The 24,408-nt window shown below is 40.5% G+C and overlaps 2 protein-coding genes across 5 annotated transcripts in view; one reads left to right on the top strand and one right to left on the bottom strand.

Moving 5' to 3' along the window:
- Positions 1-361: 361 nt before the first annotated feature.
- Positions 362-17,165, top strand: LOC109523134 (B-cadherin-like). The gene is made up of 18 exons (XM_019882065.1): positions 362-753; positions 1,737-1,851; positions 5,994-6,082; positions 6,308-6,448; positions 9,272-9,412; positions 9,515-9,670; positions 9,778-9,922; positions 10,899-11,071; positions 11,440-11,568; positions 11,758-11,943; positions 12,097-12,341; positions 12,471-12,613; positions 12,832-12,923; positions 13,929-14,061; positions 14,260-14,478; positions 14,603-14,733; positions 16,023-16,166; positions 16,334-17,165. The coding sequence occupies exons 1-18, from the start codon at positions 703-705 to the stop codon at positions 16,547-16,549; spliced, it is 2,649 nt and encodes an 882-aa protein (XP_019737624.1). The 5' UTR covers positions 362-702; the 3' UTR covers positions 16,550-17,165.
- Positions 17,166-18,098: 933 nt separating this feature from the next.
- The window catches only part of rasgrp3 (RAS guanyl releasing protein 3 (calcium and DAG-regulated)), a 28,246-nt gene continuing 21,936 nt past the window's right edge, over positions 18,099-24,408 (bottom strand). For all 4 annotated transcript variants that reach the window (XM_019882067.1, XM_019882069.1, XM_019882066.1 and 1 more), the window contains 10 exons: positions 23,748-23,864; positions 23,361-23,639; positions 23,138-23,218; positions 22,566-22,679; positions 22,356-22,471; positions 22,133-22,280; positions 21,857-21,893; positions 21,203-21,352; positions 20,740-21,119; positions 18,099-18,619 (listed from right to left, as the gene is read on the bottom strand). In XM_019882067.1, the coding sequence (XP_019737626.1) occupies positions 18,611-18,619; positions 20,740-21,119; positions 21,203-21,352; positions 21,857-21,893; positions 22,133-22,280; positions 22,356-22,471; positions 22,566-22,679; positions 23,138-23,218; positions 23,361-23,639; positions 23,748-23,864 (1,431 nt within the window). In that variant the 3' untranslated portion in view covers positions 18,099-18,610. The remainder of the gene's footprint in view (positions 18,620-20,739; positions 21,120-21,202; positions 21,353-21,856; positions 21,894-22,132; positions 22,281-22,355; positions 22,472-22,565; positions 22,680-23,137; positions 23,219-23,360; positions 23,640-23,747; positions 23,865-24,408) is intronic.

Genomic DNA, 24,408 nt, shown 5'->3' with positions numbered 1-24,408 from the left:
TGTGTTCTCTGCAGACAGATTTGACATCGTAAATTTGTTAGTAAACTAATTAGCATAATATCAGTATTCTTTCTGTGACATTTTTTGTTTGTGATGCTCTGTGATCTTTTTTAATGTAAAATGTGTGTTTTGGCTCAATAACGGTTAGGTTTTACAGTATTAGGGTAGATAATAAACATTGCCACACTTGAAAGAGACTTAGACATTCATATCGACAGCGTATTAAGCGTAAACAATACGTATTTCCTCATTCGCGCGAGAGCGAGCGAGAGAGGGGGAGGGGGGGTTAAGAAAGAGAGAGAGGGAGAGAGAGAGAGAGAGAAAGGGGGGAGTTGTGGCTCTTGGACTTTGATAGCTGAAAGAGGAACAGAAAGTTATAGTTGCGCAGCTTCATACACCGATACAGCTCTTATTTCAGTACGGAGGCTGTCTCCAGTCCATATTTGTGACTAAGCCGCTACAGAAACTGCCGGTATCTGTCCAGACAGGCGTGTCTATCTCTTTGCCCTTATGTGGAAGGCGGAAGCGGAGCACCTGTGAGCTGACGTCACACATTGAAAATACCTGCTGCGACTGGTCCGCTGAACTAGTATACTGCAGTTCGACTCGACTCAACTACGGAGCAAGCACCTGCTCGGGAATATACGACTTAAAATTGAATCGCCAGCATTTCAAAGAGAGCTTTTGGAGACTTCCAGGCAGATGAGGACCGCCACGTTCGCGGTGTGGGGAACTTTGTTCGTCGTTCTTCAGGTGAGGTCGAGCTCCGTGGTTTTCCATAACGTAACAAAATTCTTTTCTGGCTGCAATCTTTTTTTTCTCGGTATATCGCATTTATATTAACGCTTCCCTTTGGGTAAACGATTGACTTTTACTTTGTCCTCGTAAATTCGCCTAATAATGTCACCTTTAGAACGAGTCGACGAAATAAACCGCTTGAGGTAATTTCGGTTGCTCTTGGTCGCTCATTTGGTAACATTTTTGATATAATTTTATTGTTGTTTGACTGAGTGTGTGTTCTAATTGAATATATTTCAAATTATCATTCAGACAACAAAACTGGCAACCGCAATCAACCTTGATGTTTTTAAAAGACACCTTTGAAGTTGCTCGAGTACGTTCGTAAAAGGGCCTCGCCCTGCCTTAGTGCCTTGAAGTCGTTAACGTTCGACAGGGTAGCGCGTTGGGTCGGCCTCAACTTGTTCCATCCTTTGATCCTTTGAAGTGTAGCAACACAAATACCAGGAAGAAATAAAAAAATGATCACGTTATGTTCTTGTCTTTACAACGGCGTCTGCTATTTCGGAAAAGCATTCTAATAGTCGCTTGCTAATTGCAAAAATAAATGATTCAAACGATGGAAGGATAAATGGGCCAAGCATCTGTTTGTGCAATGTGTATCAGATAATTTACAAACGTAGTGATAGAATAATTCCCCATTTTAATTCCCCATTTTATATTTTTGCCATTTCTAATTGGAAAACTAGCTACTACATTTTTGGGGGGTTTTCATATGAATTCATATTTTCACTGAAGCATTACAGTTGTCAGCAACTTGAAGTTCTGAAATTTAATTGAGCATGTTCACTAGCTGTTGAAACAAAGTGTGAGTTGATCAATAATGAATCCAACTAGCATTGAAGTTGATAAGAAGAATATTCAAATCTTAAGAGCAACCTTTTGTTTTCTTACGTGCTCACATGAATAGATCTCATACTGGTTGTATCTTCTTGTAGGCTTTGGCTGTTGTTTCCATTGAAGAGCAATCATGTGTACCTGGGTTTCAGTCAGGCATGAAAGTTTTCACGGTCAGCAGAAAGCACCTACCAAGGGGCACAGTGTTGGGCAAAGGTAAGAGCAAGCGTACGTTGTTAAACCATGGATTCTAATTTCAGTATGTCATTGTTTCTTCTACTTGTGACTTTTGGGTATGTTTTGTAAATAAGTCTGGTAACTAGTGGAAAACCCGGCATCCAGTCATGCAACTGAAAGGTCAAGAAGTTTGGCGAAAGGGCACAAAACGTTTCAAGGTCCTTGCTTATCATTAGTGATACTTGGTAGCCAAGCAAGCTCAAGTCTCAGCTTGCTGCGCCTCATCTAATGATCTTTCCTGCACTCACCAATGTCCCCAAGCCTGTTTTGCAAAGTCGTTCTTTACAAAGCATGTCAACAGCTGCAAGGCTAGAGCACTTTTTTTTTTTTTTTTTTTTTTAACTCAACACAGCCTGGGTCGTCTTGGGCATATGAAGGGCCCAAGAAATTCCAGTGAAGGGCAAGTTGTTTGAACATGTATTTCCCTCTCTTAAAATTAAGTTTTCACTGAACTGATCGAACAGTTTAGTTGCAACATGCAAGCCTGAACAGAAGTTTTTAAAAAAGTTTCCGCGTTAGGTTAGTGGGTATGTGTTCCAACGTATTTGCAAAGTATATTCGAACCCTTTCATAAATTGTTGGCTGAATGTTAAAAACATTGCATATGTTCCGCATAATGTCACGAGGTATTATGGTAAAAATGCCAGACGGAAATCATGCACTGCAGTATGGGTGGACGCTGAAGCGAAATCTCATCGTGATTTTGATTTAGGCTTCTCATCTTTAAAACGTTACACTCGATTAATGTGCAGACTAGCATGGTGCGTTCACAAGTTCTCAACATTATGAAAGAACCCTGAATACACAATGTGGCTCGCGCAGCAAGTGTGTAGCAAACGTGATGCTGCCGCCGCTGAGCAAGCTTGAAGCTGCTTAATGACACCCAGTTGACTTTACTGTAAAACTAAATGCACGACAAAAATAATTACGCACATGGTATATTTTAAATACAAAACATGTCTTGTTTTTAAAACTTTAATGCTTAAGTCAATGGAGGATCCCATTCAAATACTAACGGGAAATTAGCATTGTCTCAAAATATCCAACACATTACAATATATCTTTATATCGCACTTTGACAACCGCTGTAGCTGTAACAAAGCGCTTCACTGAACATTTAATATAAATAAAAATAATACAACAGACCACATAACACAACATGGACAATAACATGCTGCTTTCAAGCTGAGCTTGTAGCAGACGTGTGCACATTGCAGCATGACGTCTTTGATCCACTGGTGAAAGGACACTTTTGATTCGCTCCTCTTTCATCTATAACTGCTTCAGACAACAAAGTGGTTAAGATTGCACGATTGTCTGTGTCTAATGTGTTGTCTTGTATTATTTTGTCATTTTATGTTAAGTGTTCTTTTGATGGCGGCTCGGGCACCCGCAGCGGCTCCTCTTGTTGTCTTTTGTCTGTTTAAGAGGGAGGAAATTTAATCTGTGCTGTTTGACAATAAACTTGTACTTGATACTTGATGACTTGAACACAATCGAAACAACTATTCCGATATTCTCCTTGTTGTTTGAAGTGGTTATAGATGAAAGATGAAAAAAAATCAAATTCTCCCTTTATCGGTTCATCAGAAACGTCATGATCACAGTGTGTATGACATCACACATGTCTGCTACAAGCTACGTTTGAAAGTAAACAAGCAACTGTAGCATCCATTGACAAATACAGAGATTGGTTCTATTCCCCTGTTCCATTTAGATCTGCTTCATTTCCAAGCGCCAAATTTCATTTCCAAATACAGGCTTTGCGCCGACACTGCTCTCTCTCCTCATCCTCAGCTCCACGAGCCATCCATCATCAATCCAGCCACACAAACACAAACTGTATTCTTATTTTACTTTCTAATTTATTTTATTGTTGTTTTTGCAAGTTATTTTTAAAGTTGAGTTTCCAAGGATTCAAAGAATTTTCTTTTCCTGAAAATTCAAGTTTGCAAATATCTAAGGACTTTATATCAATACATATTTGCATATAACATAGCATGAAAAACAATCCCTGAGATCTCAGGTTAGCTCAGTAAGTCCACAGTTTCTGTGAATGTCTCCATTGTGAGACAAATAAAGGTTTTCTTTTCTTAAAAACACTTCCCTAAATGACACAAGATTAAATAAATACAATGGAGAGATAATGGTAATGCTTATTCATTGCTTCAATATGTGCAAAGCTGCAAGGCATTAATGAAAATGCAACAGGCCTGAATTTCTTCATATTTACATTCTGTTTTTTTCTATTCAACAAAACAATGTGCAGTGATGAATTGGCATGATGCTTTGATGATAGTTCGATGGAGTTGAACTTTAGTAGTTGAAAAAATGATAAATAATCTTTTTATTCCACGTGATTTCTGTGTCAATCAAAATAAGAGTGATTATTTTTCCATAATCGTCCAGGCCGACTGAAGTGAAGTCATGAAAAAAAATTTTCCTCCTTTCTCAGCCACCCCTCCTATGCCAGTCATGCCCACCCCCCACCCCTCCCTTTGCCCTGAGAGATAAGAAATCCTGGCAGCTTGCCTGACTAGCACCTGACGAGCTAGTGAAGGCTGTGACTTGAGACATTCGTATATTATTTTGATGCAGCATTCTACCGTGCTGTTTTCCAAGTCCACCCATGCAGCTGTTGCAGTGTTCGTCCTCAAAAGAATAAACACAACAATTTTTTTAAACAATCTTTATTTTAGCGTACAGTGTTTTTATATATACTGTTTATGCAGGTTTTTTTTTTTTTGTTTTTGTTTTTCTATTGCTGGCTTAGGTTAGCTGTTCTACCATGACAGTTGAAGGCAGGGGTGCTGAACTCAGTCCTTGAGGGACTATCCAGCATGTTTTAGATGTCTTGCTCCTCCATTACACCTGATACAAATGGTCAGGATCGTTATCAGGCTTCTCAGACCTTGCTGACCGTGTTTGGTATCCAGCCGATAGTATGTGGATGACTCTCTCACATGAGTGACTACTTTGTGGCGCTACAATGCATCTGCCATAAATTACAACACATGCCTTCCTTAGCATCGCTGATCCAGGTGAATTAGTCCTGCCACTGTGGATCAAAAGAACATTGGCTTAGGCCAAACAAAAAAGAGTGTGTTTCCGGTAACATGAAATTTCAGTATTGGGTCGGTAGGTCGGACAGTTTTTTTTTTTCCCCCCCAAGCTTTTTTTTTTTCCCCATCGACAATTTAAACAAAATAACCATAAAACAAGAAGACAGTGAACCCGCCGCCGCCGCGTTTTTTGTTTTGCCCCCCCGCCCGGACCGGGGGGGGGGGGGGGCACCGCCGTCCTCCTCCGCCCTCGGTTTTTACTCGGCCCGTGGTGTTCATCAAATACTTCGCTGAATTTTTTCGATTCATCAATGGATGCTATTTTCTTAACATTACGGTGCGAGCACGCGACTGTAACACAGAAAACGCGGTTTAAACTGTCGTCGGAGATCGCCGCCGCCACGTTTTCAATGTTGTTGACAGACGACAGGGCAAACGACGCACGCGCTCAACGTGAATATCGCGAGAGTTTGCACCGATGTAAACCCTCTACACAAAAATGTAGAGAGTTGTTTGAAAAAAAAGACCGTAAAGTTTTTTTTCGACGTAGAAATTCTCGGTCGGTCGGGTTACCGGAAACGCACTACTTTTTTTTTCTTCGCCTTATTAACAAAGCAAAATATTAACTTTATGCAATGTACTTTAAAAAAAAAAAAGAATTTCTGCTTGTCTACAAAACAAAAGAAAATCCACATAATAGTCCATCAGATTTGCTGTGATGAAATGTTCATACAATCGAATTTAGTAAAGGAAAAATCTTGGCGCTACCACCACCACTTTTAACACGCCAGTGCAACTCATAGATAAGCGCAGTTTACAAATCTGAATGAATGTGCGTCCCATTGTGGTGCAGGTTAATAGAAAAAGTGTCAAATGCTTTCCAGGTTATTTTTGTTGTCTTGTCATTAAGGTAAGTGTTTTGAGAATCATATGTATTTTTTTATTTTATTTTTGGACTTGCCTTTATTGGCATTCCAAGCAAGTGGCCTTTTGTTAATGAAACAGCATAAGACAAATCTTGAATTTTGATTTTATTCTCACTTCTTTTTCCTGCTGCAGTGGACTTCACAGACTGCTCAGATCGCACGAGATTTCGTTTTAGAAGTGAAGATTCACGTTTCACGGTACAAACTGATGGTGTCTTGAAGGTGAGATATTTCATTTAGTTTTATTCACAGTGTTGTATTTTTTTCACAATAAGTGCACACCTTTATGAATGAAATACTGGAAAATGTCAAAAGGAAGTACACCATGGAGTGCTTGCTTGGTGCCCTCTACCCGGCATGATGATATTTATGACATGATCATTTGGCAAACAAATAGCTAAACTGTGTGATGGCCTTTGATGTTTTTGGCTTTTGTCCTTCAATCAGGTAAACAGACCGGTTTCTCTTCATGAAGCTCAACTTGACTTTTTGATTCAAACCTGGGACTCTCAAGGGCAGATGATGACCATTCCTGTCAGGGTATTCCTTGATGGCAACCAACGCCAAAATGCTCAGCGTATTCCAGAGGTAGGATAGGGCTCACCCAAAACTAAGTGCACTATATAATAACACCATATTTGAGATCATACAGTTGTCGTAATTTTAAAATTACTTGATCAATGCACAACAGTACAGTGGTACTTCTACTTACGAAGTTAATTGGTTCTCGAAGAAATTTCTTAACTACAGTAGAAAATTTTGTCAGTAGAGACGAGTTTTACATGTAAATGCCGTAATTCGTTCCAAGCCCTCCCAAAATTCAGACATAAATGTTTCCTTAAGCATAAAAATGCATCAAAATATGTAACGAATACATGTTAGAATTAGATTATTGCACAATAAATGAGAGTTGTGCATCAAGTAAAAAAAAAAGAAAGAATAAGGAATAAAAATGATGGTCATTTAACTTTTAACTGTGTCATCGTTTTTTGCCCTCTTTCGTTCATGTTCTCTCTCAGAAGTTGTGTTTTGCCTGGCGTTTTGTAAAGAACTGATCCGAGGACGTTTGCTTTTGTCCGCTTTTAACAATCCTTTAAAAATGTCTCAGGCAAACATCAGCTTAGTGAGTGATCGCCCGACTCGTGAAAACTTTTTCTGGGTGATTCACATTTACGTAAAACGATCAGAACACCTCATGGCCCAATGGGTCAATAATGAGGACGCTGCATAGACACATATCTATCTATCTACACAAATAGACACGTACGGTAGAGGTCCCTCTTAGCCAATGGGATGCCAGGACGATGCACTGTAATAGCCACTGGCAGAGCAGCTATAAGTATGTTGCGTTCAGGACACTCGGAGCTGGGAGTAGCAGCCCATACTGTATTTTTACCTTTAGTATCTTGAAATTTCTTTCATAACAAGAGGCAATATTTTCCTGTTGAAAATTTCGTATGAAGAGACGCTCATAAGTAGAGGTACCACTGTCCCTGGTATTTTCCATGTGGCTTTCCCCTACCCTTCTTTTGGCACTCATTGGCCCCCAACTTCATTTGCTTTGTGTCCAAAATGTTGTTGACGTAGTCCAAAGTTTTATTGCATTAATTGACCTTTCATGGCAGAGAAGCCCAAAAGGTCAGATGTTCATATTACCCCTGAAAATGACTACTAACAAGTGGCTGAATTGAGTATCTGTGCCCTCTTGTGGCAGGATTAAATTGTGCAAAATATGTCTGCACTTGTTTTAATACCTTATTTTCTGAGTCCCATTATTGTTAAATATGTGCCTGTTATCTAAAGAATTAGAAATGTAATTTGGGGTGTCCTGCATTCATTAATTGTAGTTTCCAAAGATAGATCATTTTGATGTATTGAGAACTACTTTTTGCAATGCTGTGTGTGTCGGCGTGGGTCTCGACTAACCTTTTGGACTGGTACACCCATTTTTTTTTTTCTTTCGTCCATCAGCACAAAAGTTGGTTGCACCCAAATGTTCCACCTCATTGCATTAAACACCACAGTTTTATAGGTTCACACCTTTTTGTTTTGTTTTTTTTTTTAACAAAATTGCTTCCTCTGTTTCTAGGCAATATGACTGGTAAATGATTAACTAACAATCTGGTCATCATAAAGTTATTTACTTTAAACACAATTTTGCTTGACACAGAAACTGGATGGAGGTAGCTTAAAAGTGTTGATGCTTGAAGTGCCGTGTTGGTTGTGGCTTTTGTACGTATCTGGCTTTCATATAACATTAACAAAGTTATTAATCATTTTTATCTTTTGAATCTGCATCTATTTCCCATCTTTGAACGTACATGACACAGCTAGGCCTGTCACATTGTGTATTTTTAGAATGATATTGCCCCTAAACTTTGATGATATATTGTTGCTGTTTTTTTCTGTTTCCAGAGCATCTTAAATAGTGTATCCTTTAAAAGACCACATTCCCCACCCTTTTTAAAAAAATCAAAATATTAACCATTGGCATTGAAATGTAAAACAGTAAATGAAATGAAATGATAAATTGAAATGTCAAAAATCATCAGGATCATCTCCAAAACCAAGTATGTCCTGAGTCAGAAATCATGATACACATTATAGTGTTCAATAAAATGGCCATGCCTCATTTATTGTGCTATATGGGGAAACATAAAAAAATATTCAGCCTGTCTTTTAACTATAATAACAGTAATACCAATTATTAATCAATCAAATTTCACAGAACCAACACATTTACTATAAATTAACAAAAACACTGTGCAACCTAGTTCAGGTCAAACTCACACAAAATGAACAAAGTTCGCAATAACCTACCCAGCCACAATAATCAGAAGCTGTTCGAAATTGGGGGAAATTGCTGTGATTTAGGGGATACAAGAGTCTGCAAAAACTTCACATCATGAACACATTTTAAGCAAAGAGGTGTTAATATGTGGAACAATTTTGGAACTGACCTGAAAAGGTGTGAATCACAACAAGAGGTCGAAAAGCAAAGTCCCCCCAAATTCTATAAATCAGGTTTAAGTCTGTGAAATTGTATTTTCTTTTAAATCCCTTTTACTTTCTACTACAATACTTACTGTTACTTGTACGTTACAGAAAATATGTTAAAAAAAACACGTACAGATAAAATAAAAATATATGAGAAAAACAGACTCGAGCTCTGTTCACAAAAAATGGTCTGAAGCAACTATTGAACATTTGGTACAGAGGTAGAGAGAGTCACTAAGACCTTCCTCCTCCAGCCCTCATATTTTTCTTGTAGGGCGTACATTGGGAAATTAGTGTGCCTGGCCGCTCAAACTTGCCTGCGTCTAGAGCTCAAGGTGCTGCTCAAAGCTGTAACCCAAACAACAATTGCGTAATTGTTAACTGCCTGCTCCTTTTTTTTCTCTCTCTCTTTAGAGTACAGACGATGCAGAGGTGCCAGTTCTGCATTTCGCAAAGTCAAACGGAGGATTAAGGAGGCGGAAGAGAGACTGGGTTATTCCCGACATTAATGTTGCGGAGAATGACAGAGGTCCTTATCCCCTCAAAGTATCTCAAGTACGTAAGCCCCCTCTGAGTATTTGATTCTGCATAAAGATTTACAGTGACTCATGTTTTTCTTGAAGTAAAACAACTTCCCTTCTCCCCCATTATGTATAGATTAGGTCAAATGAGGACAAAGTAAAGAAGATATTTTACAGCATCACTGGTCCAGGAGCTGATCAGCCTCCTGTTGGCCTTTTCACCATGGACAGAGACACCGGCAATCTTTATCTCACACAACCACTGGACAGGGAGAAGCAGCCCAGATATTTGGTGAGATTGTCATCCTTTTTTGGATCAAATACATACCCGCTATGAAATGTGTATTGCTACACACAAATAATGTGCAACTTATTCAACCATTTTCTTTCTGTGTGCAGTTTGAAGCGTTTGCGGTGGGAGATGGTTCTGGAAATGCTGAGGAGCCCATGGAAATTATTGTCAATGTAATTGACCAGAATGACAATAAACCTGTTTTTGAAAAGGATACCTTCTTGGGAGAAGTGGCTGAGGCATCACCAAAAGGTACGGCCACAAGGATTGCTTTGATGATGTCTTTTTGGGGTGAAGAACACATTTGCCATTGCTTGTTTCCTCATGTCATTCCAAATACAGTGCTTCCTTGAATTTGTTCCATGCTCATAACGCATCACTCGTACCACAAATCAACTTTCCCCATTGAAAGAAATGGAAATGCCATTAATTAAATGCAGCCGTGCCAAAAACACTCCCAACATTTTATAATGTAAGATAAATAGCGCTGCAAAGCATTGTACTGCATAAGAACATACATGATGATATAGAATGTTAAATTTGGCAAGGTACTTACACAAAAAACACAACAGTAGCTATACTGCATAATTTAATTGTGTACAGTATTGAAGAGCTTTCTCTTGATTGGTATAGTTTTTCGTTATTCTGCGTCTGTATATAGTGGAGTTGTCCATCTCGGATCATGTAATCAGAAACTGGGGCTGATCACGTTACTGCCCCCCCTAGCTGATCAGTATCGGCCGAAATAAATTTTTTGAATTTTAATTTCTAAAATCAAGAATACATTTATTTCTTCATTTATTTTTGTTTGCGTGAGTTGAACCACCTCTGATTTAAAGTCATATATGAAGTTATCATGTTGGAACACCTTTATTAAAAAAAATAAAACAAATTCTATTGTTTTGCCAAGGTATCTGATCAAGACTCTATATCGGCAGATGTTTAAAAACAAATGAATTGAACTTGGGTGCAAAAAAAGATCTATTAAAAAAAAGATACTTCGATGAAGTTCATTAATTACCCAGCCCTAGCTACAACAAAGCTAGGGAGTGGGATAAGATGCATTTAAAATGGTGGTTAAAGATCCCTTTAGGGCAACTCCAGCAGCTGACTATAAACCAAGGGTGGTGGTCCACTGAAACTGTGATTAATTTCGGATTCATACCACGTGCTGGTCTCTTTGTCATCATACTGTACAGCATGACCTTTGTCTTGTCTTTCTTGCCAGGATTTGAGGTCATAAAGGTGAATGCCACAGATGCGGATCAGGAAAACCATGACAACTCTGATCTCCGTTACAGTATTGTCAGCCAAGATCCAGACAAACCTGCGCCAAACCTTTTTGTCATCAATCCTGTGACTGGAGTCATCAGAATCAATGCTGGTGGCTTAGACAGAGAGGTGTGGCCTTCATCACCATTTTTAAATTGTTTGCTCCTAATGTCTATTAAACTGCATCCTAATTATTTGTAGGAATGTATCACAAAAGAATTCTAATTGGCCTTGAAGTCTTATGTCGCTAATGGGGTTATGTCTTCTCTTCATTGTCTGTAATCAATGCGCCATGCAGCCAAGGGAAGGAAGAAATAATGCAGCACAATACTGCATGTGAATTTCATCATAATTTCAGTCCTTGCACAGATTTAATGTCTTTGCTTCATGACTTTTTTTGTTGTTTTTTTTTTGGTAACTTTAAAAAAACCCAACTGTTGTTAACTGTACCATCAGTTTTAGTTTTCTGTTAAGTCATACTTTTTTTTTTCCAACAGAAATATCCCAGATACACTCTAACAGTGCGGGCAGCTGACATGGTGGGGAATGGGTTGATTGGAGAGGCAAAAGTTATTCTCACTGTGACGGACAGCAATGACAATGCTCCAGTATTCACCCAAAACTCGGTGAGTAGCTGTTTAGTTTACCTGGAGATTCCATTTGGTTAAAGTATTATCTCCCAGCGTTTGTAATGGCGTCAGACAGTTTTCCTTCGAATATCTTGTAGTGTGTTTTATTTATTTTTTTCAAAACAATGCAGTATATGCCACAGTACTTTGTTTGTCCCCTTGTTTGACATCTTTTAATTTTCACAGTATGATGCAACCGTGGAAGAAAATAAAGTGGACGTTATAATCATGAAAATGACAGTAACAGATGGTGATGAGCCTCATTCTCCAGCCTGGAACGCAAAGTTCAAGATTCTTGGTGGTGATCCCTCAAACATGTTCTCTGTGCAAACCGGAAGCAACAAGAATGAGGGAATCATCACTACTGTCAAGGTATCAAATGAAGTCCCTGCCCCTTTGTTGTTTGGTAGTTGCTTTAGCATGTTTCACCATGAATGTAAATAAGATTAAAGACACTTTTGCAGTTTTTACCTGGACAATGTAGATGAATTGACTTTTGTTAATGTGAACATTTTATGAATGCAGGGTCTGGACTTTGAGAAGAATAGCAAGCACACGCTGTTGATAGCAGTGGAGAATGAAGTTCCTTTTGCTACCCCAATGCCCACCTCGACAGCCACGGTGATTGTCAATGTGGTCGATGTGAACGAGGCCCCAGTCTTTGATCCTGTGGAGAAACTTGTGTCCAAACGGGAAGACCTTCCTATCGACACTGATGTGGTGCAGTACATTGCTTCAGACCCAGACATTGCACGCAAACAGAAAGTCATGTAAGACAACTGTCCTCCGTTTATTATATTAAAGGAGCATTTAACTGCGTATGCATCTCGACAGATTTGGGATTGATTCTGGTATAGATTCACTGTTAGGTGTTTATTTATTTCTCTTGATATTTCCAGGTATAAAATAGTTAGCGACCCAGCCGGCTGGTTGAATGTGGCCAAAGATACAGGCCTGGTCACAGTGAAGAATGCCATGGACAGAGAGTCTATCTTTGTCAAGGACAACAAATACACAGCACTCATTGGTGCATATGACAATGGTAAGTGAAGGTCACACTCTTGCATAATACCAGATGGTGTTAGAGGGATGTAACCTTCAAAGTAGTCCCGGGGTGGTCTTCATGGTCTCAATTAAAGCAATAGTTAAAGCATTTATGTGCTCAATGTTCATATTCAGACATTCCCAAGAGTAAAACTGACGTTGATATTTCCTGGCACTTTCAGAGATTCATTGAACTTTGCTTTTTCCATTAATCAGATGAAGTTCCAGCCACAGGAACAGGTACACTGATGATCCTCCTTGAGGATGTTAATGACAACGCACCCACAATTGAGGAACGCGCATTCACGGTAAAAGTCCTTTTCCACATCTGCAATTTTTTTAGCACAGCAGTTCTGTTTTTGGATCGTTGTATGCAGTTAAAATCAGGGTTTCGCAAATGTTCTACACACAATGCCATATCCAGCAATTGTAACCTCTCCGTATAGGTTGAAGTATTAAGAAATAAATGATTCAGAGGTTGACTGTTTAATTAGCGTAAGTCTCTCTCGCTCTTTTTCTCTCGCTCTCGCTCTCTCTCTGTTTGATCACTATCACTGTGCTTCAATACGGTAACATGGAGAAAAAAAATCAGTTATTGAATTAAAGTACATGGACTACACCTGAAAGTGAAATAAAAATTGTGTTCAAAAGTATAACAATCTCACATTCAAATATGTTTCACCTAAAAGTGAACTGCAACTTGGTTGTGCTTTAAAAAGTACTGAAGTGTGATGGTTTTGGATGGAAAATCGAAAAGTAATTGAAGGCCCCTCAAAATGGTTTGTTTTTGCCGATAGATTCTCCAAACTGGTGGTAAAATATTACAGAAGTCTATATGCAACTCCGCAATTCACTTTAACATACTTTTTTGACACCAAGATGCCACCTGATCCCATGACCACAAAATAAGGCTACAGTTAAGTTTCTCAGCAAATTTGTAAATGCTGAACACTGAATATGCCTGCGTTCACCATAGTCACTTCCAATTCTTTTCACACTCACAGCCTGCCACTGAGGTGAACCGTTTTGAATCCTATGCATGGCTGTTGGCTACCTAGAAGCATATTTACATTCCTTCTAATATGTTTGATTTCTAGGTTTTCTTATCTTATCTTATCTTATGTCATGTTTTAAATGTATTTTATTTGTATTGCTGTTCAGATATTGATGGATGAATATAGTAATTCTTTTACACAGCACGAGAGTTCGCGAACCACACTTGGAGAATCACTGCTTAGAATGATTGATGGGTCATGGCAAGGTCGTTTTTGATGTCTATTCTGCAACTCTAAATGCAATATTGTGTTCCACAGGTGTGCAACAAAAAACCTGTTTCTCAGTTGCTATCAGTAACTGATAAAGATGGGCCTGGCTTTGCTGCTCCTTATAGAGTCGCTTTAGAGGGCATGTCAAAGAACAACTGGACTGCTCGAATGAACGCCTCCAGTAAGTTCAATCACACCAAGATATCCATGTGAATCCGATAACGTTTATTTCCTTTTGCATCCATGAAACCGAGAACATCAACACATAACGTGCGGAGTTTTGGGAGTACTGGGCTCAGTCTCACACATTCACTCATTTTGAAGCCCGTCTCACTTGAAAATGCGGAGTGATTAAAAGAATGATCATCTGTTGTTCCAGAAACGGGTATTATCTTGAACTTGGCCACGGAGCTGCCAAGTGGAGAATACACTGTGGTTCTTCGAGTGGCGGACAACCAGGGTTTGGAGCAGGACAGCACAGTTCAGGCCAAAGTGTGTGACTGCACTGGGGAAGAAGTGGTGTGCAAAGGACGAGTGGCGGGCGGCACCGAACTGCCTGTTATCCTGGGAATTCTGGGAGGAATCCTTTTGCTTCTCTGTGAGTCTGACATTGGGTTTTGTTTTCATCACAATGCCGCTGACTCGATTTGCTCTAATCCTCAGCTGTGCAGCTCAATCTCCGATGTAGTTGTTTATTATTTTTGTTTTGGTTCCGTGTCAAGTGTTGCTGCTACTCCTGCTGCTGTTTGCAAGACGGCGAAGGGGAGAATCAAAGGAGCCTTTACTGCAGGAAGATGATATCCGGGACAACATCTACTACTATGACGAAGAGGGAGGTGGAGAGGATGATCGGGTACGTCAGCATGTTGGGAAACACAATGCAGTCACGTCAGTGTCTGCATTGTGTAAGTTTTGCATCAAGTACCAAACACTGACCGATGCAATTGGTCATTCAGCAAAGAGTGGGAAACTGTCCAACTTGACTTAATTTGTCCAAAAATGATTATTTACAAATATATCTTTGTTCATCAATCTATGCCAGCAGCATATAGTCGCTCCGGGGTCTAAGTCTCATAGTTTAGGGAAGTTGATGCTACAAAAACAAGAGCAGTGCTCGGACTGGCACCCAAAATCCCCGAATCGTGCTGACGGCAGCAAACAAGCTCTGGTTGGATTTGAACTTTGAAACTGTGGAAAAGGTTTTCGTTTAAGATAGCTTGGTTATTGCGCCTTGTGCCGCTCTAAATAGTCAATTCTTCTTGTGGGTGAATGTCGCAAGCTTGAATTCCGAGCTCGCTGAATATGTCGCATATTAGTTTCCATGACTATTACTACAAATACTACCATTTCTTTTTGTTCTTGTTCTTATTCCACTTCTTCCACTTTCTTTTGACGGTTGGCAAATACTTGTGTTGCTTTACAGCCACCTTCACCTGAAGAGAAGTTATTGTCAACAAAAAAGTTCCCCGTAGTTAGAAGGGGATGTTTTGAATTTAATCTGAATTTATTTGCTGCTGTCAGCACGAATCGTGCTCCAGTCCAAGCTCTAATTTTAATACAGATTGCACCTGAGCCTAAGTTTGAAGGACCAGCCAAACTATGGCGGCAGGGAAAAAGGTACTTATAGTCTGAAATAAACAGTAAAAGCTCTTTTTACAACAAACCAGTCTATCCACCTGGTGCAATTCATACGACAGAACAAGTCATGCCTTCCTGCAAGTAGGCTATGGCAGCTTTGTACTCAAATAAATAGGCTCACATTTCATATTCAGTAAATACATTTGTGAGAAATTTGAGAGTAATATTTGTAATTATTCTTTGGTGGTATTTTTATGGTAAAATTGGTGCCTGGGCTCAGTGAAGTTTGGGAAACACTGGCAGATACACTTTTCATCCTGTGAGGTGTGTGTGTGGGTATGTACCGTGTTTTTCCTGGCTCAAATTGACGCAAAGGTGGCACCATTCGGATATATGACATATTTAAACTTATGTGTAAAATGTTGATGATCTAAAAATGAAAACCAGTTGGCAGTTTATTATTACGTGGAAAACATTTTTCTTTACATACCCCAAAAATCTATTAATCACATGGTGTTTTTCATCAGTGTGATTGTATGTCTTAATGTGTAATCTGTCTTCCAGGACTATGATCTCGGTGTTCTCCACCAAGGTTTGGACAACCGCCCTGAGGTGTTCAGGAACGATGTGAAGCCCATCTTCCTGACAGCTCCGCAGTACAGGCCTCGTCCCGCCAACCCGGAGGAAATTGGCAACTTCATTGATGATGTGAGTCGAAGTGCTAAGAATGTAGCGTTCTGAATGACCCACATTTGCTCACTCAGCTTGATGCATTCTGATACACGTTTGTATCGAAACAGTATGTCCTCATTGATAGGTTTTCAACTCTTATTCAAAAGCTTACCGAAACAACCCTTGCATGTGCTTCCTTGCAGAACCTGAAGGCTGCCGACAATGACCCTACAGCGCCCCCCTATGACTCCCTGCTGGTGTTTGACTTTGAGGGAGGTGGCTCTGATGCAGGAAGCCTGTCCTCACTGAACTCGTCCAGCAGCGGCGACCAGGACTATGACCACCTCGGGGACTGGGGGCCTCGCTTCAAAAAGCTCTCTGACATGTTCGGGGGAGGCGAAGATGACGACATGCTGTAAATGGACCAGAGAGCAGAATGGATAGAGAACGCACGAGAGAATGAATGGATTGTGCCTGAATTTGAGTTTCATGTAAGCATGGATTGTTTATTAGAAACATTCAGACTGTTAACAGCACATTCCTGTTGCCAGTAACAGACACTGTTCGGAAGCCAAAGGAGCTTGCTTAGTTTTGTCTTGTTGTAATGCCCCGTTTTGGAAAAGCTACACCTAATTGCAATTCCGTTTCGACATCCAGGTTTGATACACAAAGGCTCGTTTTTGTTTGTTCAGTGTGTTTAAAGAGCCATATCTTGAATATTGTTGAACGGGTATTGTTGCAGTCGATAGGGTGACCCTAGAAACTTGCAGATGCACTGGTAAAATCCAAAGTTTATTGCAGCAATGACTTATTTCTTCACGATGCCTCCCTCTGGTTTTGTACTAATGCTTCAATTGAATTTTATTGTTCTCTGATTCTCGGTTTGGATAACGATTATGAATTAGCCCACATGGAATTATTTTTTTTCCTTTTTTACTTTGTAATGTGGTAACACATCTTTGCTGTCACTTCCAAATGAACTGATGTAAACATTTTGTTAAATTTGCATTTTTATAAAGTTATCTTAAACCCGTTTCTGGCTGGCCTCTCATTGAACAATCTGGATTAATTGTATAGAATCACATTGCTGCCGTTTTGCATTTGAAGACGTATTCATCTCAACCCTTGCAATGGTCTCAAATTATAGCATCCATTCCTTCTCCCTTGACTTCAACAGTATAGCTTCAGCTAGTCATAATCTCCCAGTAATGTATCTGACTATTCTTCCATCCATCTGGATCAGCTGTAAGACATTTTGCTTCATCAGTTTGTTTAAAGGCTTGTGGGACAGTTTCAGCTAGGATCGTTCTCTACAAAAGCCACTGTTCGGTGCGGAAAAAAAGGCACAGATGGGATATAACAAGCTGAACAATATGTTTTATCACAGCAGCAGATAAATTAATATCCAGGAGGTCGTTTGCACAGAAAAGCGATATTGGACTTAATTCGCTACCCTTGTAGCAAGCCCAAAAAAATCTATTTCACTCAGTACATTTTGGTATTTGTTGAAGTTTGAAACTTGTTTGTTCTGCTTTGAAACAAGTTTAAATTGTGCTTCATAAATGTTTTTTGTTGCCCCACGTGTATTCCTGTATTATTTATGGGAGTGAGTGGGAGTAAGCTGAGTTGCCTCTTTAGAAGATCATCGCCCATCTTTCTTTATGTATTGCCAGGTCTGATCACGTTACTTTGGTTAATTGTGTGGTGACATCGCCAAAAATGTTATACCTCCCGCTTCGCAAAGCATTGACCATGACACTCTAAAATAAGTACTATTACAAAAACTGTTCTTCACTGAAAAAAAAAAATGAATTAAAAAAATATATAATTTGATAATTGCATGAGTTTAAACTCGAGTTGCCATATGGATGTACTTTACACTTAAATAATGAAAGTAACAATTTTATTGTTCAATTTCATTGTGTAGCAGAATCTTCCCTGCTAAAAATGTCATTGAGTCCTTTTATCTTGACATTCCCTTTATTTGTAACGTCACAATCCACATGCAAGTAAGGTATTGTCTCTTTCTAAATTGTCAACCAAAATTCACACCCGTTTCTGAGCTAGAATTAAGATTGCCATGATAAAGAAAATGGCTACGATTAGCCACACACTGTCTCGTAAAAACGTTTGCTTTGTGCTGGCATTGCGTCTTCTGGAGCAAACTAGGAATAAAGTCCATCGTCACCTCGTCCTGAGGCTGGAAGTGCAGTTTTTTGGGTAACGCATAGAGGGACCACTTCCCTATCCACTGTGCTTTGAGATTTGTCATACATCTTATGTTGCCCTGTTGTTGAGCAAAGGCATTAGCATGTTTCGCTGTCCTTGCCGGAGCCCAAAGAGGGACATGATGACACCCACTCAGTGAAATGTTGACATCAAAGAGCCATGCACCTTCCCAGACAGAAGAACTTCTTGGTACCAGTCACGAGGGGTTTTCTGGACCCCCGAGACTGGCGGTTTCTACATTTTTTACCAAGTCAGCTGTCCTGAAAGGAGAGAAGCAATACTGTATTTGGATCAACTTTGGCATTTTCACTCCATGCATATTTCAGAGATGAAAGTGGACTTTTCTGAAAATTCCGGGAAAAATAAATAAATGTGTGTGTGTGTGCGCGCGCGCACACACACGCACACTCGCATGCGCGCGCGCACGCACGCACTTGGCCGATCAAGCATGAATTCGTTTATACAAAACGCTATTCAAATACTCGACATTCAATGATTAATCTTTCTTTTGAGTGCACACGTGTACCCTTTGTGGCTTCCGTTCGGGCCGAAATTTCGAAATCTCCAAGATATGGCGAGGCCATGAGAATGCGAGGCGAGGGTATTACTGTTGTGGCGACTCCACTCAAGCTAAGCGAGCCTCAGCAGTAGATAGTCCGCTGCTCTCTGCTGTGCGTGCTTCAGCGCGAACATGTACGCAAGCACGTCTTTTGATTTCAACCAATCAGCGCTGACGCAACCGACGTCACACACGACAACAGTTAAGCTAAGTTAGCCGAGACGACACTATGTCGGACGGACCCGATTTTCTGCCAATCTGTGTTTTTTCCTTTTTGGCCAAATATATATTTTACGACAACTGTCTTGTTGACGGCCTCTTTTATTCTTTCCACTGGGGTTTAGCGGGTGTGTTTATAAAGAGACGAAAATTGTTTGGGGACTATCCCCCACGTTCTAGTTGAGATGGTATAACCCAAGAGGCAAAATGACGCTTGCTACTGTTGCTGCGAGTTGCCATTCGTTCTACTAAACCATTAGTCAAACGCCATCATGCCTTCCTTCTGTCGTTATTACACAAACAAAAATCTCTTTACTGTTACTAGTGTTAGTGCCTCAATATGGCTACGCTCGTGAAAGCAATACAACGAACTCAAACGCGTCTTCGTTCAATGTTGTCAACAAATATCCGGATTATGCAAATTTTCCTCAATTCTCCGGAGAAATTTTCATAAAAATTTGAAAAACCCGGAATTCCGGCAAAACCCGGAGGACTTTCATCTCTGATATTTGTCAACTCGCAGACAAATCTTTTGGGAATTTGGGATACTCTGCCACCAATCAGATTGTTATTGTACCCTACAAATAGCAAATTAATTAAAAAAAAAAAAAAAAAAAAAACAATCATTTACTATACTTACAATGCAAAATGTGTTGCTTATGAAAACAAGACAGACCCTAATTCTGATAAATTTTAGACAAGTAAAACATCGATGAAAACAGAATCCAATGATTTTCAATCTGTTTCAACATAAATTGAATACACTAGAATCTTTCAACTCAGCTTTGATATCATTTCAACAAGAACCCAACTTTACACAACAAATACATGTACACAGTACAGTGAAACTCCTCTACAACGAAATCATGTTTACAGCAAGAAATTTTTCACAAGGGGTTTTTCACTGTAGCAAATTTGATCTCAGATGTAAATGCGCGAACACACACACACACACACACACACACACACACACACACACACACACACAAACGTGTGTGTACTCTTTATTTTTATTCCAATAGTGCCAAAGTATGAGCATACACTTGTTTGACACTTCATATAGTCAGTGTAGAAAGAAAAAAAGGGAAAGAAATTGCGAAATTTACGATCTGCATTCACTTTCACTTACATCAATTTCTTGGATAATGTCTTTTATTTTGTTTCCTTCGTCTTTCATTTTGATCACTCTTGCTTGACATCCAAAGGTCCCTTTTGTAGCAATTTTAGCAATGCAACATTCTTGCTGCGTCTGAAACTAACAAGAACAAATACTTCCTGGACTACTGCGCATGTGTAAACCAGTGTGGTGGTTGCTGTTGCTGTTTCCGAACGAAGCAGTTAAAGGTCGCTTTTGGATTAGACTTTGTTGTAGTGGATCTTGTCGGGAGGCAAGAGCAGAGAAAAATATTTCGTATAACGCAACAGGGTTTTTTTTCGTTGTATGGGGGGCAGGAAAGTGGGAATGGTGTTCATGCATGAAGATTTTTTCACATTAGGGGTATTTTCGCCCATGTAGGTTTCGTTGTAGAGGAGTTTCACTGTATATTGTTTCTAAATGATGTTTCCCGTTAGCTGAAATACTTCCACCACCACTTGTCTTACCTTGCCTCTGCGTGTGATCCTGCGATCTGTGATCGCCACAAGCTCTCCAAGGACATCCGTCTTCTCCAGACTGGGACCGCTGCATTGTACCAACTGCCGTGGCCCCTTGTCCTCGTTTTCCCATGATGTAAAAGCTTTATTTTTACAGGTCTCTCTTTGAGTGCGGTACTTGGTTTTGGGGAAGGTGTGGGATCCGCTGTTTGCGGTCCCCCAACTGTGTTCTGACCACAGAGGTTCAGTCTGAGTGGCTTGGCTGATAGTGGCCCTTTGCAGGCGGACTGAGATCCTCTGGGCTGAGCCAGTCATGAGGGTGATGCTTTTTGTATCCCGAATAGGGCGTGCTGCTGTTACACTGGGGAATTCAAACACCTCGTCCTTGTCTGAAGGAAAAGTAACGGATGACCAGCGATGCGAAAGAAAATAGTATTTTGTATTTGGGCTCAACACAGAAAAGATAACTGACCATTACAGGTGTTTAGTGTTGGGCTGCTAGGCAACGAGCTGTGTGTCAGTCTGTCAGGGGTCACGCACCCAAGGGAACCAGAGCGTAGCAGCTTTCTGCAAGCGAAAACCAGGAGCTCCCGACATTGTTTATGGCAGTTGACACCGCAGTCTGTGAAGTCAAAATTCAAATTCACGTCGATGAAGTCGATGAGCCACAACAGTTCATTGACAAAAGTGGGTCTTTGTTCAAGGTGTTGAAAACATACAATATCACCATTGAAGAGATCACAACCAAGACAAGAACATTTTGTTCTAACTTTTATCCATCCATCCATTTCTGACCCGCTTATCCTCACGAGCTTCGCTGGCATGCTGGAGCCTATCCCAGCCGTCTTCGGGCATTCATCACAACATTTTCAGGGGGATATCACACGACTCCATCTATCAACGCCTTCATTAGCTTTTCCACCCCGATCCAACTACCTTCCACTATTATGGCGCACCTGCAGAATGTTATGTGGTGGCACCTTTCTGGCCGCAAAGCCTGCCCTGTTTCTCAGGACAAACTTACTCTCTTATCGTGCTGTATCCCACGTTTCTTCCAAAGTCCATTGGGATAGGATCCAATTTAGCAGTAAACCCCAAGAAGACAACTTATACAATAATGTCGTACCTTTACACTTGTAGCCCTGTTTGATGATCCCCCAGAGCTGCAAGGAGATGAGGAAAATAAGATCCATGTAAGATTCATGGCGAATGGAGTGCACACATACGAACAACAAACAACAGTTGGTCCTTCATGACTTGGCTTTCAAGCACAGAATCTCAACCAATGACATTGAGGAAACATCTGAACTGTTCAGCGCTGGAATTTTGCATGTACATTGCTAAGTACTAAAACCAAGGAGATGCATGCAGACTGCAGAGATGACACTGAAGAGATACATACAAAGCCAGCACAGTGTTCGCAGAAGGTGGGTTTCAGATATGTCATTTCCTGGAAGTTATGCAGGAATCCTGGACCCATTTTACACTGGAGCAACGGGTTTGCTCGAAGGAAATACGCTATCATCTCGTCTTTACTGATCAGGCCATCTCTGCGGCAGAAAAAAATGCAGATTTTCTCACAATACAGACACTTTTGTGGTCACTTTTAGGATCGCACTACTCACTGATCTTTGTCCAAAACGCAGAAGGAGTCCAGGAAGGGAAAGTTAGCAGCAATATTTTCAAAGTCTTCTTGAGAAATATAGCCATCATGGTCTGGGTCGTAGTTCCTGAACACTGACTGCCGGTAGCCAAAAAAGAAAGAACGTAATGCCACTAATATTCCACTCTTGCCTTTATCTGTGAAAGTAAGAAAAAAGATATTGAGTCCTCACCTCAACCACTTTCCTGATGTGTTTATTGACCAAAGTGGGGTCTGGTTTGGTCATGACACCTGAAGCCCAGTCCAGCGGTACAAGCGGCTTGTTAGGAGTTGTGGGAGAGGTAGGCTGCAAGACGACACGAAGAAAATTGATTCTCGGCATATTTGGCTCTCATTAGAATACATGGAACCATTTTAGCATGCAACCCACGAAGTTTGCGAGGGTAGCAAATTTTTTGTCGGGGTTCGTTCAAGGTCGCAGTTTTCTTGTCACAAAGACGAGGCAAATTTCTCACAAACCTTCCAGAAGAGAAAATATTTCCCGCCCCCTCATCTCTCTGCCCAACTATAAATAGTATAATTTGTCTATGAAATTTTTGTAGGTACTCCTTGTGCACTTTCTGAAAAATAAGAGCGTCGCTGCCACCTACTATAGTGGATGTGCAATTCAACTTTAGTCTAATACAGAAAAAAAAAAAAAAAAACGCATGTTCTCACACGCCCGCATGACATTGCACCGCGCCCTCGGGTGGGGGTGGGGGGAGGGGCTGCTTTAGACAGGTGATGCTTTAGAAGCAAACTTACCAGTGATTTAGGATTTCGCGGCTCCCGTAGCAATGATAATTCATAAATCTCATCTTCAGTGTAGTAAAGATCTAAAGAAAGCTGAAAAGGTTTTGTCTGATTAGCATTTTTAAAACCCAGAGCTACAGTTGATTTTTCTCTCCTAGAGTATTCAATATTAGTGATGAGATGATTTTGCTAACATACAGTACACATTTCCAACTCTCCTGTGTTGTTGCCTCACCGTGAGCAAGTCGATCAGGTCCATGTTGGGCTCCACTTGAGCCGTTGTGCTCTGCAATGACACCAGCTCATTGAAAGTCATGTAGAGCTGCTGCATCTTCACTAGGTTCACCTTATTGCTGTCTTCCACCCAGTCCGGAAAGACCACGTGCATGGCTATGAGATCCTTCAAGTGAACACCCAGGATGGGGATTTTAAAGCCTTGACAGTCACTGAAGGCCTTGCGGTAGTAGGAGTAGTTATTGTTGGAAGAGACCAGTTCAGTCATTTCACGCCACATCTGGGATTGGGTTCAGACAGTTGGCACAATTTTTTTCCCACTTTTCAGTTGTCTTCTAAAAGACATAGAAGGATACAAATACACACAGTCAGTTTTGTATTGACTTACCTTAACTACCTCCGCAGATAGATAAGATTGCGTCTCCTTCAGACGAGAAATGGAGCTGTGGCTCAGCCCTCCCACCACCGCCATTAAAGTGTTGAAGTTCTGCAGCTGCAGAAGTTTCTGATGGAACACCGTGATTTATCAAAATTAGCATGTGCATATTCATAATTCGAACCAAGACTTTGTTGAACAAATGGCATTGACAATCCAAGGAATGATGTAATTTTAGTGTCACACCAACACACGTTTCCGTGTAATATGGCACAAAATACGACACCCAAGTGAAAATAAAAATAGAGCAGAGTGGCCCCATAGCGACACAAATCAACATTGCTACTAGCAAAAGACAATGGATTTTGTCTCCAAATAATGAGCACCTTTGGTGAGATGTCTTCCAGAAGCCCTACTTTGGAAAGCCACGGCTTACCATCGGGCTGGAGTACATACATAATTAGTAGTAGCATTGTTATTGACGTGGCCCGGTGGGCCAGTGGTTAGCGTGTCGACCTCACAGTGCAGAGGTCGTGTGTTCGATCCCGGCTGCAGCCTTCCTGTGTAGAGTTTGCATGTTCTCCCCGGGCCTGCATGGGTTTTCTCCGGGTACTCCGGTTTCCTCCTACATTCCAAAAACATGCATGGCAGGCTGATTGAACACTCTAAATCA

This window comes from Hippocampus comes, unplaced genomic scaffold (assembly GCF_001891065.2).
Source record: "Hippocampus comes isolate QL1 unplaced genomic scaffold, H_comes_QL1_v1.1 scaffold36, whole genome shotgun sequence".
Classification (NCBI taxonomy): domain Eukaryota; kingdom Metazoa; phylum Chordata; class Actinopteri; order Syngnathiformes; family Syngnathidae; genus Hippocampus; species Hippocampus comes.
The sequence above is the reverse complement of the archived record's forward strand: the minus strand, read 5'-3'. Positions and strand labels throughout refer to the sequence as shown.